Source organism: Oncorhynchus keta, chromosome 6 (assembly GCF_023373465.1).
Source record: "Oncorhynchus keta strain PuntledgeMale-10-30-2019 chromosome 6, Oket_V2, whole genome shotgun sequence".
Taxonomy (NCBI): domain Eukaryota; kingdom Metazoa; phylum Chordata; class Actinopteri; order Salmoniformes; family Salmonidae; genus Oncorhynchus; species Oncorhynchus keta.
The window spans coordinates 4673555-4688854 of NC_068426.1; the positions used below are offsets into that span (position 1 = coordinate 4673555).

Consider the following 15300-nt stretch of genomic DNA (forward strand, 5'->3'; position numbering starts at 1 on the left):
TCTACACTCTAACCACTAGGCTACCTGCCTCCTCTACGCTCTAACCGCTAGGCTACCTACCTCCTCTACACTCTAACCACTAGGCCACCCTGCCACCTCTACACTCTAACCACTAGGCTACCTGCCTCCTCTACACTCTAACCACTAGGCTACCTGCCCCTCTACGCTCTAACCGCTAGGCTACCTGCCTCCTCTACACTCTAACCACTAGGCTACCTGCCGCCTCTACACTCTAACCACTAGGCTACCTAGCGCCTCTACACTCTAACCACTAGGCTACCTGCCGACTCAAAATAATAATATAGTCTAAATAATTAATTTTTGTTCCTTCTTAGGCTACCTGCCGCCTCTACGCTCTAACCACTAGGCTACCTGGCTTTCTCCTGACTGATTTAGAGTTAGTATGTTGTTTAATAGCCTCTTGACATGTTGAAGGTCAATTGATAGTGACAGAATCACACATCACTTACCAAAGTTAATGTTTTTTGGTCTCCTCGGCTACATAAGTTTTTAGTACAGCCTCCGAATGTCATGGAGATAAACCATATGTGTCATAGTCACGTCTTTCCCCATTGTACAGCTTGTTTCCATTGTACAGCTTGTTTCCATTGTACAGCTTGTTTCCATTGTACAGCTTGTTTCCATTGTACAGCTTGTTTCCATTGTACAGCTTGTTTCCATTGTACAGCTTGTTTCCATTGTACAGCTTGTTTCCATTGTACAGCTTGTTTCCATTGTACAGCTTGTTTCCATTGTACCGCTTGTTTCCATTGTACAGCTTGTTTCCATTGTACAGCTTGTTTCCATTGTACAGCTTGTTTCTATTGTACAGCTTGTTTCCATTGTACAGCTTGTTTCTATTGTACAGCTTGTTTCCATTGTACAGCTTGTTTCCATTGTACAGCTTGTTTCCATTGTACAGCTTGTTTCCATTGTACAGCTTGTTTCCATTGTACAGCTTGTTTCCATTGTACAGCTTGTTTCCATTGTACAGCTTGTTTCCATTGTACAGCTTGTTTCCATTGTACCGCTTGTTTCCATTGTACAGCTTGTTTCTATTGTACAGCTTGTTTCCATTGTACAGCTTGTTTCTATTGTACAGCTTGTTTCCATTGTACAGCTTGTTTCCATTGTACAGCTTGTTTCCATTGTACAGCTTGTTTCTATTGTACAGCTTGTTTCCATTGTACAGCTTGTTTCCATTGTACAGCTTGTTTCTATTGTACAGCTTGTTTCTATTGTACAGCTTGTTTCTATTGTACAGCTTGTTTCTATTGTACAGCTTGTTTCCATTGTACAGCTTGTTTCTATTGTACAGCTTGTTTCTATTGTACAGCTTGTTTCTATTGTACAGCTTGTTTCCATTGTACAGCTTGTTTCCATTGTACAGCTTGTTTCTATTGTACAGCTTGTTTCTATTGTACAGCTTGTTTCTATTGTACAGCTTGTTTCTATTGTACAGCTTGTTTCCATTGTACAGCTTGTTTCTATTGTACAGCTTGTTTCCATTGTACAGCTTGTTTCCATTGTACAGCTTGTTTCCATTGTACAGCTTGTTTCCATTGTACAGCTTGTTTCCATTGTACAGCTTGTTTCCATTGTACAGCTTGTTTCCATTGTACAGCTTGTTTCCATTGTACAGCTTGTTTCCATTGTACAGCTTGTTTCTATTGTACAGCTTGTTTCTAGCATAAAGCACTGCGGACCAAAGCGTCATTATAGATCACTTTATATAATCAGGTCCATACATTTTGTTTTATAAATCTTAAGCTAACAAAGGGTGGGCTTATTCTTTTAGACATTATATAAATGTAGCAAAAGCCACAATACTCTCACATACCCCCTCAATATACTCTCAATATACCTTCACGTACCCCCTCAATATACCCCCACATACCCCCTCAATACACCCCGAAAAATGTACTTTTAACAAGGCAAACATGATAATTGAAATGCATTCCAGGTGACTATCTCATGAAGCTGGTTGAGAGAATGCCAAGAGTGTGCAAAGCTGTCATCAAGGCAAATGGTGGCTACTATGAAAAATCTAAAATATATTTGTTTAACACTTTTTTGGTTACTACATGATTCCATATGTGTTATTTCATAGTTTTGATGTCTTCACTATTATTCTACAATGTAGAAAATAGTACAAATAAAGAAAAACCCTTGAATGAGTAGGTGTGTCCAAACCTTTGACTGGTACTGTATGTTTTCGAAATATGAAGAATACAGGCACCAAAAGTACATTAGGCCACTCTTGTTCCATGCCCATATGGGTAGTGTGCGTCACGGCTGGATAGGCTGAGTTTCTTCTGTCGAAAGTCACGCCATCACCAACTGCATTACCGTTAAAAACAACTTTTGGTTGGACTTAAATATCCCTATCAGCGCTGCCTAAAATGACCACTTTGTGTCATGTTTTTAAGGACACACCTCAAATATTTCTACCACTGAAATATTTGAGAGCAAGCGAGCGAATATAAGAAATGGAAAATTAACAATCGTTGCGCAACTGTTTGAAAATAGCAGACCGCTGGCTTTAATGAACAGGTCGAAATGGCCAACAAAAGTGTATATGACCGCCGAAAATCGAGCGCTAGCGTCAAACAGCATAATTTGCAAATAAATTCATAAAAAATCCTACAATCTGATTTTTCTGGATTTTTTTTTCTCATTTTGTCTGTCATAGTTGAAGTGTACCTATGATGAAAATTACAGGCCTCTCTCATCTTTTTAAGTGGGAGAACCTGCACAATTGGTGGCTGACTAAATACTTTTTGCCTCACTATATAGTGTGTCTGTAGAAGAGTAGGGAGGTAGGAAACAAATAGACCATAGAGGTGAAATAATTACAATTTAGCATTAATACTGAAGTGATAGATTTGCAGATGATGATGTGCAAGTAGAGATACTGGGGAGCAAAAGAGCAAGAGGGTAAGTAACAATATGGGGATGAGGTAGTTGGGTGGGCTACTTACAGATTGGGTGTGTAAAGTAGGAGTTGGCTTTGGGGATGACTAGTGAAATAAACTTGCTGGAGCGCATGCTACGGGTGGGTGTTGCTAAGGTGACCAGTGAGCTGAGATAAGGCAGGGCTTTACATAGCAAAGACTTATAGATGACCTGGAGCCAGTGGGTTTGGTGACGGATATGTAGCGAGGGCCAGCCGACATACAAGGTCGCAGTGGTGGGTAGTATATGGGGCTTTGACGACAAAACGGATGGCACTGTGCTAGACTATATCCAGTTTGCTGAGTAGAGTGTTGGGGGCTATTTTGTAAATTACATAGCCGAAGTCAAGACTCGGTATGATTGTCAGTTTTACGAGGATATGTTTGGCGGCATGAGTGAAGGAGGCTTTGTTGTGAAATAGAAAGCTGATTCTAGATTTAATTTTGGATTGGAGATGCTTAATGTGAGTCTGGAACGAGAGTTTACAGTCTAACCAGACACCTAGATATTTGTAGTTGTCCACATATTCTAGGTCAGAACCTTCCAGAGTAGTGATGCTAGTCGGGCGGGAGGGTGCGGGCAGCAATCGGTTGAAGAGTATTCATTTAGTTTTACTAGCATTTAAAAGCAGTTGGAGGCAACGGAAGGAGTGTTGTATGGCATTGAAGCTCGTTTGGAGGTGTGTTAGCACAGTGTCCAAAGAAGGGCCAAATGTATGCAGAATGGTGTCGTCTGCGTAGATGTGGATCAGAGAATCACCAGCAGCAAGACCGACATCATTGATATATACAGAGAAAAGAATCGGCCGAGAATTGAACCCTGTGGCACACCCATAGAGATTGCCAGAGGTCCAGACAACAGGTCCTGCGATTTGACACACTGAACTCAATCTCAGAAGTAATTGGTGAACCAGGCGAGGCATTCATTTGAGAAGCCAAGGCTATTGAGTCTGCCGATAGGAATGACAGAGTTGAAGGGGGTAGCCAGGTGGAAAGCATGGCCAGCCGTAGAAAAATGATCGATTATCGTAGATTTATCGGTGATGACAGTGTGTCATAGCCTCAGAGCAGTGAGCAGCTGGGAGGAGGTGCTCTTATTCTCCATGGACTTTACAGTGTCCCAAAACTTTTTGGAATTAGTGCTGCAGGATGCAAAGTTTTAGCTTTCCTAACTGACTGAGTATATTGGTTCCTGACTTCCCTGAAAAGTTGCATATCGTGGGGTCTATTCGATGCTAATGCAGAACGCCACAGGATGTTTTTGTGCTGGTCGAGGGCAGTCAAGTCTGGGGTGAACCAAGGGCTCTATCTGTTCTTACTTCTACATTTTTTTTGAATGAGGCATATTTAAGATGGAGAGGAAAGCGATTTTTAAGAGCTTCCAGGCATCCTCTAATGACGGGATGAGGTCAATATCTTTCCAGGATACCCGGGCCAGGTCGATTAGAAAGGCCTGCCCGCTGAAGTGTTTTAGGGAGCGTTTGACAGTGATGAGGGGTCGTTTGACCATGGACCCATTACGCACGCAGGCTTAAGGTTTGTTTTGTTGTTTTGTATTGAATCAAGTTAGTATTTTGTCTCAGTGTATTTTGTAAATAACTTTTCCGGCTTATAACTAACTTTGAGCACTGTAAATAATGATGGACACTTATGAACCTGAACCTTATGCATCTCATAGTCTACTGAATCTCTGCCCTTAACAAGATGTCTACCCTGCATATTTTACTGAATCTCTGCCCTTAACAAGATGTCTACCCTGCATATTTTACTGAATCTCTGCCCTTAACAAGATGTCTACCCTGCATATTTTACTGAATCTCTGCCCTTAACAAGATGTCTACCCTGCATATTTTACTGAATCTCTGCCCTTAACAAGATGTCTACCCTGCATATTTTACTGAATCTCTGCCCTTAACAAGATGTCAACCCTGCATATTTTACTGAATCTCTGCCCTTAACAAGATCTCTACTCTGCATATTTTACTGAATCTCTGCCCTCAACAAGATGTCTACTCTGCATATTTTACTGAATCTCTGCCCTTAACAAGATCTCTACTCTGTATATCCTACAGGTAAACTATCCTTTCAATCCCCCCCACCCCCACAGGTGTGACCTCACAGAGGTATGTGTGTGTCTACTTCCTGTCCCCAGGTGTACAGTGCGGACGGTGAGTTCCTGTTTAAGTTTGGTTCCCATGGCGAGGGGAACGGCCAGTTCAATGCCCCCACCGGAGTTGCCGTGGATACCAATGGGAACGTCATCGTGGCCGACTGGGGCAACAGCCGCATACAGGTGAGGCCACACCCACAGCACCTGATACAAGGTGAGGCCACACCCACAGCACCTAATACAAGGTGAGGCCACACCCACAGCACCTGATACAAGGTGAGGCCACACCCACAGCACCTGATACAAGGTGAGGCCACACCCACAGCACCTGATACAAGGTGAGGCCACACCCACAGCACCTCATACAAGGTGAGGCCACACCCACAGCACCTCATACAAGGTGAGGCCACACCCACAGCACCTCATACAAGGTGGGGCCACACCCACAGCACCTCATACAAGGTGGGGCCACACCCACAGCACCTGATACAGGTGGGGCCACACCCACAGCACCTGATACAGGTGGGGCCACACCCACAGCACCTGATACAGGTGGAGCCACACCCACAGCACCTGATACAGATGAGGCCACACCCACAGCACCTAATTTGGGAGATAACGCACACAAACAATAGAGATGCATAGAGGACTCTAGTGCCCAAAAGCTTGTTTTAGCATGGGCAGCACCATTGAGGACGTTCACCATTTTGAAGTAGTCAAATTGGTTTAAGGAAGGACAACATAATTCAATACAGATCACCAGGAGGGATCAGCCAATGAATTATACTCGTGAGGAAACATTCCATAACTCCAGGGGGCAGTAAATCACCATCCTTTAAACCTGTTCAGACAACACCCTCCAGGGGGCAGTAAATCACCATCCTTTAAACCTGTTCAGACAACACCCTCCAGGGGGCAGTAAATCACCATCCTTTATATCTGTTCAGACAACACCCTCCAGGGGGCAGTAAATCACCATCCTTTATACCTGTTCAGACAACACACTCCAGGGGGCAGTAAATAACCAACCTGGTCTTTATACCTGTTCAGACAACACCCTCCAGGGGGCAGTAAATCACCAACCTTGTCTTTAAACCTGTTCAGACAACACCCTCCAGGTGGCAGTAAATCACCAACCTTTAAACCTGTTCAGACAACACCCTCCAGGGGGCAGTAAATCACCAACCTTGTCTTTAAACCTGTTCAGACAACACCCTCCAGGTGGCAGTAAATCACCAACCTTTAAACCTGTTCAGACAACACCCTCCAGGGGGCAGTAAATCACCAACCTTCTCTTTAAACCTGTTCAGACAACACCCTCCAGGTGGCAGTGTGCACTCTTTCAGTTTGTTTTCCAACTCATAGAAATAGTAGAAGAAGAAAAGTGACTGTATATAGCCTCCACATTGACTCTGTACCGGTACCCCCTGTATATAGCCTTCACATTGACTCTGTACCGGTACCCCCTGTATATAGCCTCGCTATTGACTCAGTACCGGTACCCCCTGTATATAGCATCCACATTAACTCTGTACCCCCTGTATATAATCTTTACTATTGTTATTTAACTGCTGCTCTTTAATTATTTGTTACTTTTGTTTCTTTTTTTTAAAGGTATTTTTCTTAACTGCGTTGTTGGTTAAGGGCATTTCACGAAGGTCTGTTGTATTCCGCGCATGTGAATTAAAATTGCTTTTGATTTGAAACCCCTTTTTTTCCTTTCCCCAGGTATTTGACAGCGCTGGTTCCTTCCTGTCCTATATCAACACATCAGCTGACCCTCTCTACGGCCCCCAGGGTCTGACCCTCACCTCTGATGGACACGTGGCCGTAGCCGATTCTGGAAACCACTGCTTCAAGATCTACCGCTACCTACAATGATAGAGAGAGAGAGAGAGAGAGAGAGAGAGAGAGAGAGAGAGAGAGAGAGAGAGAGAGAGAGAGAGAGAGAGAGAGAGAGAGAGAGAGAGAGAGAGAGACATGGCTGACTCTTCAAAGGTTTGAGGGATGGATGGTAGGAGGGGTGGACAGATGGACCCACAGATGGAAGGATGGACCAGACCGAACCACGGTTCTTATACTGCTTCCTACAGTAGGGTGGATGGACCAGACCGAACCACGGTTCTTATACTGCTTCCTACAGTAGGGTGGATGGATGGACCGGACCACGGTTCTTATACTGCTTCCTACAGTAGGATGGATGGATGGATGGATGGATGGATGGACCGGACCACGGTTCTTATACTGCTTCCTACAGTAGGATGGATGGATGGACCGGACCACGGTTCTTATACTGCTTCCTACAGTAGGATGGATGGATGGACCACGGTTCTTATACTGCTTCCTACAGTAGGATGGATGGACCGGACCACGGTTCTTATACTGCTTCCTACAGTAGGATGGATGGACCGGACCACGGTTCTTATACTACTACCTACAGTAGAGGGAGCCAGTTGGGACTCTCCCCTGCAGCTTTACCTTGTTCCCCGTATGTCACTTTCTGCCAAAAATCTCCAGACAAGGGAGAACTGAACTCCCCTTTAGGAGGCTGGAGTGGAATGGAAAATACGACTTTACCAGTGAATTAGTGACAACAGGAAAGTTAATATGTCCATACTCTATTAAACAGTGTTAATATGTCCATACTTCACACCCTGGTTGTGTCTATTCCATTGGGGACCACTTTGTAAACAAGTGGAATCGATTTAGCGTGTTATTATCCCCTTGGGTTGTGGTCAGCCATCTTTTACCCATAAATCTAAAGGAGTGTTACATCTGCCATTTTGTGCGATCTATACAACCTTATATAGATGTACATCATGTATATTTGTTTTGTGTGTAGAGGTATCTGAATACTTTAGATCAATGCACTATCTAGTTACGCTATGGAGAAGAGCTCAACCACTTCACAAGATACTGTATGTGAGGTTGAACTGTATGAATTGCAAATATCAAGAGCACAAAGTTACACACATTTCTATTTGTGTTCTTTTTCTAAAGAACTTAAACAAAGGACTTGTTTGTTTAAAAATTTTTTTTTATTTCTACACGATTTTATCTTTTAACAACAAACAAACAAAAAATGTTTTTTAATCTAATTTGCTGCTGTTTAGATGTCCTCCTCTTCTTGGCCTCGGGTGTGTCCCAATAATTCCTCCTTCTTCCTGAAGTGTGCACTTGTTGGGGCTAAAGTGAGTTACCGTTTACCGTACCAGTCATGTCCTTGTAATAGAGTGGACGTCCCCCGGGAAATCAAATCAAATCACATTTATTTATAAAGCCCTTCGTACATCAGCTGATATCTCAAAGTGCTGTACAGAAACCCAGCCTAAAACCCCAAACAGCAAGCAATGCAGGTGTAGAAGCACAAATGAGTCTGTTTAAACTAGAGATATCTGTATTTTTTTGCTTGGGCTGCCTCTCAATCCACCACATCCGCCAACGTCGGCTGTCCACATCTGTGGTGGAAGGTGGCAGAGCTACAGCAGTGTTTGTCAGACCAGGAGACATCCCCAAAAATCGATCTTCTCGGGAAAAGGTCTGTCGTGTTCGCACGGAAAGCTGAGACTTTCACAAATGCGTTGATGTTCTCCGTTTTGATCTACTAGCTATTTTGACCAGCTATTTTGACTAGCTGTTTTGACTATCTATTTTGACTAGCTATTTTGACTAGCTATTTTGACTAGCTATTTTGACTAGCTGTTTTGACTAGCTGTTTTGACTAGCTATTTTGACTAGCTGTTTTGACTAGCTATTTTCACTAGCTATTTTGACTAGCTGTTTTGACTAGCTATTTTGACTAGCTATTTTGACTAGCTGTTTTGACTAGCTATTTTGACTAGCTGTTTTGACTAGCTATTTTGACTAGCTATTTTACCATGTATGAATATCTTTTCCAATTCATTTATATTGGCTAATAGACATTTGGGAAAAATATCTTAGACTCCTCTGTCCTCCGTCCTCTGTGACCCGGAAACCGATAGATAAGTAGTTGAGGAAAGTGTCAATTAGTTTGTAGGGGAATGGAAGTGTGTCCTCCACTCCCCGAGTGCCCCCCCCCCCTCCCCGAGTGTCCTCCCCTCCCAGAGTATCCTCCTTTCACCTAGGATAGTCCTTTGTGGAAGAGTTGTAATATATGCCACACCCCCTTTGAATCAGCTGTTTTGTCAGAGGAGAAGAAAAGCAAGCAGACATTTAAAACACAACATGTTTTATCTGGAATATGTCTGCCACAACTAGCAACATTTATTTCTACCACTTCACACCTATATTCTGGATTCTGTTTGGCGCGCCAATGGACAAGGAGAGTCTCGTTTCGGTTACATTTTTATTTGGATGGTCCGGACGATCTGTTGATGAGAAACTACTTGCCAAAGTCAGGGTTAGAGCGAGGGTTAGTAGATAGTTATTTGAAATGTTACTGGTCGTCTTTGTCGAGCCAAATAAAGTGTTAATCTCATGTCAAAACAAGCACATTTGCTCTCCTGGACGAGGAAGGAGGAGTTAACGAAACAAATTGTGAATCTCCCCAATAAAGGGAAGTGGACACGTCTGGAGAAAGGAGATTATTGGAACGCAGGCCTTGTGACACTGTAGCACTGAAACACTGCTCATCAGCGCCCTCTAGTGGGGGGAAACATCCACATCGACTATTATACTGAAATATATTTTTGTACATTGTTGTTGTTGGACATTACACAAAGATGATTACTTTCAAAGGAATAATTTATATATATATATGTAACTCTGTGTATATTCAAATATTGCTATCTATATCATATTCCAAAAGTGTATATTACTTCCTTATTGTTGTTGTGGCTGACGAAAGCACTTCCTTATTGTTGTTGTGGCTGACGAAAGCACTTCCTTATTGTATTTGTTCTGACTTTCATATCAAGTCACATTTTATTGGTCACATACACATGTTTAGCAGATGTTATTAGTCACATACACATGTTTAGCAGATGTTATTAGTCACATACACATGTTTAGCAGATGTTATTGCGGGTGTAGCGAAATGCTTGTGTTTCTAGCTCCAACAGTGCAGCAGTATCTAACAATTCACAACAATACACACATCAATACGCACATCTAAAAGTAAAATTATAGAATTAAGAAATATATACACATTAGATTGAGCAATGTCAGAGTGGCATTGATTAAAATACAGTAGAATAGAATACAGTAAATACATATGACATGAGTAAACCACTATGTAAACATTATTTAAACCTTATTAAAGTGACCAGTGATTCCTTGTCTATGTATATAGGGCAACAGCCTCTAAGGTGCAGGGTTATGTAACCGGCTAGTGATGGCTATTTAACAGTCTGATGGCCTTTCACTGTTCAGAAGGCTTTCTTTGTGGTAAATGAGAAGCACATTGCCAGTTAACAGGGCATGCGGAAAGAGTTCCACCCACATGCAGTTATATTCTAATTCAAGGGTGGCTCTTCCTGGAGACCAATACCCTCCCTGCAGGGTTTGGTTCCAGTCCTACTCAGAACACACCTGATTCTATTAATCAGCTCCTCCTCAGGATATTGGGTATAGGGCTGGAGCAAAAGCCTGCACGCCCAGTAGCTCTCCAATATGACGGATGGCCAACCCTGTTCTAATTTCCCCTGTTTGTGTGAATAAATCATATGCTCTGTGCTGCATCTCAATTCACCGCACCCCATCTGCCGCTCCCGAGGCACTGCAACTCAGGGCTAGAGGAGTCACTACAGACCCCGGTTCGATTCCAGGCTGTATCACAGTGGTCTAAGGCACTGCATCTCAGTGCTAGAGGTGTCACCACAGATCCTGGATCTGATTCCAGGCTGTATCACAGCGGTCTAAGGCACTGCAACTCAGTGCTAGAGGTGTCACTACAGATCCTGGATCTGATTCCAGGCTGTATCACAGCGGTCTAAGGCACTGTAACTCAGTGCTAGAGGTGTCACTACAGATCCTGGATCTGATTCCAGGCTGTATCACAGCGGTCTAAGGCACTGCAACTCAGTGCTAGAGGTGTCACTACAGATCCTGGATCTGATTCCAGGCTGTATCACAGCGGTCTAAGGCACTGGAACTCAGTGCTAGAGGTGTCACTACAGATCCTGGATCTGATTCCAGGCTGTATCACAGTGGTCTAAGGCACTGCATCTCAGTGCTAGAGGTGTCACTACAGACCCCGGTTCGATTCCAGGCTGTATCACAGCGGTCTAAGGCACTGCATCTCAGTGCTAGAGGTGTCACCACAGATCCTGGATCTGATTCCAGGCTGTATCACAGCGGTCTAAGGCACTGCAACTCAGTGCTAGAGGTGTCACTACAGATCCTGGATCTGATTCCAGGCTGTATCACAGCGGTCTAAGGCACTGCAACTCAGGGCTAGAGGTGTCACTACAGATCCTGGATCTGATTCCAGGCTGTATCACAGCGGTCTAAGGAACTGCATTTCAGTGCTAGAGGTGTCACTACAGACACCCTGGTTCAAATCCAGGCTGTATCACAGAGGTCTAAGGCACTGGAACTCAGTGCTAGAGGTGTCACTACAGATCCTGGATCTGATTCCAGGCTGTATCACAGCAGTCTAAGGCACTGCAACTCAGTGCTAGAGGTGTCACTACAGATCCTGGATCTGATTCCAGGCTGTATCACAGCAGTCTAAGGCACTGCAACTCAGTGCTAGAGGTGTCACTACAGATCCTGGATCTGATTCCAGGCTGTATCACAGCGGTCTAAGGCACTGCAACTCAGTGCTAGAGGTGTCACTACAGATCCTGGATCTGATTCCAGGCTGTATCACAGCCGGCCGTGATTGAGAGTCCCCATTGGGCGCCGTGTCGTCCGGGTTAGTGTTTGGCCCGGGGGGAGGCCGTCATCGTAAAAAATAATTTGTTCTTAACTGACTTGCGTAGTTAAAAGTTAAATAAATACAAAATAAAATACACATGATTGGAACGGGAGGGAATGTCCTAGACTTAACTCATGTTACTGATTTAGTCTCAAACTATTCAGAAAATATTGTATTTGCTTGAGTAATCTCCTACCTTGAGTGATATTCTTACTGACCCCCTCCAATGCCATGACCTAGACTAAAACAAGCTAGGACTAAACTAAGCCAACACTGAAATAAAATCAACAGAAACATGACATTACGTTTACAAAGATGCTGTATAATATACAGTATACATTTAAACTAATTTGTTTTGTATTTTGTTCAGATCGTATGATTACAAAAGTATGTATTAAATATGAAATAAATATAATAAATAAATTAAATATTAAAGACACAACACCGTCATGGTTTTCTGGGTGCTTTGTTTGTGTGGTTTAAGATGTACACTGCCTTTCAAAAGTTTGGGGTCACTTAGAAATGTCGTTGTTTTTTAAAGAAAAGCTATTTTTTTCGTCCATTAAAATAACATAAAATTGATCAGAAATACAGTGTAGACATTGTTAATGTTGTAAATGAATATTGTAGCTGGAAATGTCTGATTTTTAATGGAATATCTACATAGGTGTACAGAGGCCCATTATCAGCAACCATCACTCCTGTGTTCCAATGGCACGTCGTTTTAGCTAATCCAAGTTTAACATTTTAAAAGGCTAATTGATCATTAGAAAACCCTTTTGCAATTATGTTAGCACAGATGAAACCTGTTGTTCTGATTAAAGAAGCAATAAAATGGGCCTTCTTTAGACTAGTTGAGTGTCTGGAACATCAGCATTTATGGGTTTGATTACAGGCTCAAAATGGCCGGAAAGAAATAACTTTCTTCTGAAACTTGTCAGTCTATTCTTGTTCTGAGAAATAAAGGCTATTCCATGTGAGAAAATTCCAAGACACTGAAGATGTTGTACAACGCTGTGTGCTAATCCCCTTTCCGATTGTTTGGGGCATCCGGAGAGGTGAGCGCTACCATCAGTCCTGTGTCATGCCAACAGTAAAGCATCCTGAGACCATTCATTCATGTGTGGGGTTGCTTCTCAGCTAAGGGAGTGGGCTCACTCTCAATTCTGAATGGTACCATTCTTCATTCACACATTAGAGGTCGAAGATGATGATTTTTCAATGCTGATACCGATTATTGGAGGACCAAAAAGAGCCGATACCGATTAAATGGCCGATATATTTTTTTATTCGTAATAATGACAATAACAATACTGAATTAACACTTATTTTAACTTAATATAATACATCAATAAAATCAATTTAGCCTCAAGTAGATAATGAAACATGTTCAATTTGGTTTAAATAATGCAAAAAAACAAAGTGTTGGAGAAGAAAGTAAAAGTGCAATATGTGCCATGTAAAGAAAGCTAACGTTTCAGTTCCTTGCTCAGAACATGAGAACATATGAAAGCTGGTGGTTCCTTTTAACATGAGTCTTCAATATTCCCAGGTAAGAAGTTTTAGGTTGTAGTTATTATAGGACTATTTCCCTCTATACCATTTGTATTTCATTGACCTGACTATTGGATGTTCTTATAGGCACTTTAGTATTGCCAGTGTAACAGTATAGCTTCTGTCCCTCTCCTCGCCCCTCCCTGGGCTCGAACCAGCAACACAACGACAACAGCCACCACATCGAAGCAGCGTTAACCATGCAGAGCAAGGGAAACAAGCGCGCTAACTATCCAGCCATTTCACTTCGGTCACACCAGCCTCATCTCTGTAGTTGATAGGTTTGAAGTCATAAACAGCGCAATGCTTGACGCACAACGAAGAGCTGCTGGCAAAACGCACGAAAGTGCTGTTTGAATGAATGTTTACTCGCCTGCTTCTGCCTACCACCGCTCAGTCAGATACTTAGATACTTGTATGCTCAGTCAGATTATATGCAACACATGACACGCTAATTAATATCTAGTAATATCAACCATGTGTAGTTAACTAGTGATTATGATTGTTTTTTATAAGATAAGTTTAATGCTAGCGAGCAACTTATCTTGGCTTACTGCATTTGCGTAACAGGCAGTCAGTCTCCTTGTGGAGTGCAACGAGAGAGAGGCAGGTCTTTATTGCATTGGACTAGTTAACTGTAAGGTTGCAAGATTGGATCCCCCAAGCTGACAAGGTGAAAATCTGTCTTTCTGCCCCTGAAAGAGGCAGTTTACCCACTGTTCCTAGGCCGTCATTGAAAATAAGAATGTGTTCTTAACTGACTTGCCTAGTTAAATAAAGATGAAATAAAAAAGGGTTAAAAATACCGATTTCCGAATGTTATGAAAACTTGAAATCGGCCCTAATTAATCGGCCATTCCGATTAATCGGTCAACCTCTACAACACATCCTCCGAGAGCAACTTCTCCCAACCATCCAGGAACAGTTTGGTGATGAACAATGCCTTTTACAGCATGATGGAGCACCTTGCCATAAGGCAAAAGTGATAACAAAGTGGCTCGAGGAACAAAACACAGATATTTTGGGTCCATGGCCAGGAAACGCCCCAGACCTTAATCCCATTGAGAACTTGTGGTCAATCCTCAAGAGGCGGGTGGACAAACAAAAACCCACAAATTCTGACAAACTCCAAGCATTGATTATGCAAGAATGGGCTGCCATCAGTCAGGATGTGGCCCAGAAGTTAATTAACAGCATGCCAGGGCAGATTGCAGAGGTCTTGGAAAAAGAAGGGTCAACACTGCAAATACATATTTGCATCAACTTCATGTAATTGTCAATAAAAGCCTTTGACACGTATGAAATGCTTGTAATTATACTTCAGTATCCATAGCAACATCTGACAAACGCAGCTGTCGCTCTGCAACCTTCCTTTGCAGATGCGGAAGGGCCGACATGAGCGGTTGGGGTTGATTTAGATACAGACCATGCTGATTATATCTTTATTTTAAATTGATGGATTTTTTTTGTATTATGTTCCATTGCGATTCAATGGGTCGGTGTTGTCATGACTACTGATGACAAAGCCAGGTACTGTAAAAAAAAAAAGTGTTTGTGACAGGGCAGGTGAACAGTTTCCCCAAGGGGGACACTTATTAATCAAATGTATTTATAAAGCCATTCTTACATCAGCTGACATCTCAAAATGCTGTAGAGAAACCCAGCCTAAAAGCCATTTGAATGTTACATTCATGACGGTAAAATAAAATCGCAGCCTCTTGCGATATGGATGTTGTACGTCACTTTGGCACATGGATGAAAATGTGATTAATTGTGCAGCCCTTCCCTCTCGCTTCCCTCTCTAATTTATTTTACCTTTATTTAACTATGCAAGTGGGTTA

At 42.6% G+C, this 15300-nt stretch overlaps 1 protein-coding gene across 35 annotated transcripts in view; it reads left to right on the forward strand.

The window, feature by feature from the left end:
• The window catches only part of LOC118385706 (tripartite motif-containing protein 3-like), a 182374-nt gene extending 170019 nt beyond the window's left edge, over positions 1 to 12355 (forward strand). For 3 of the 35 annotated variants that reach the window (XM_052520235.1, XM_052520232.1, XM_052520234.1), the window contains 2 exons: positions 5107 to 5247; positions 6793 to 12355. In XM_052520235.1, coding sequence (XP_052376195.1) covers positions 5107 to 5247; positions 6793 to 6945 — 294 coding nt within the window. In that variant the 3' untranslated portion in view covers positions 6946 to 12355. The remainder of the gene's footprint in view (positions 1 to 5106; positions 5248 to 6792) is intronic. The other 32 variants (XR_008138498.1, XR_008138507.1, XR_008138506.1 and 29 more) reach the window with 32 other exon arrangements.
• Positions 12356 to 15300: the final 2945 nt, after the last annotated feature.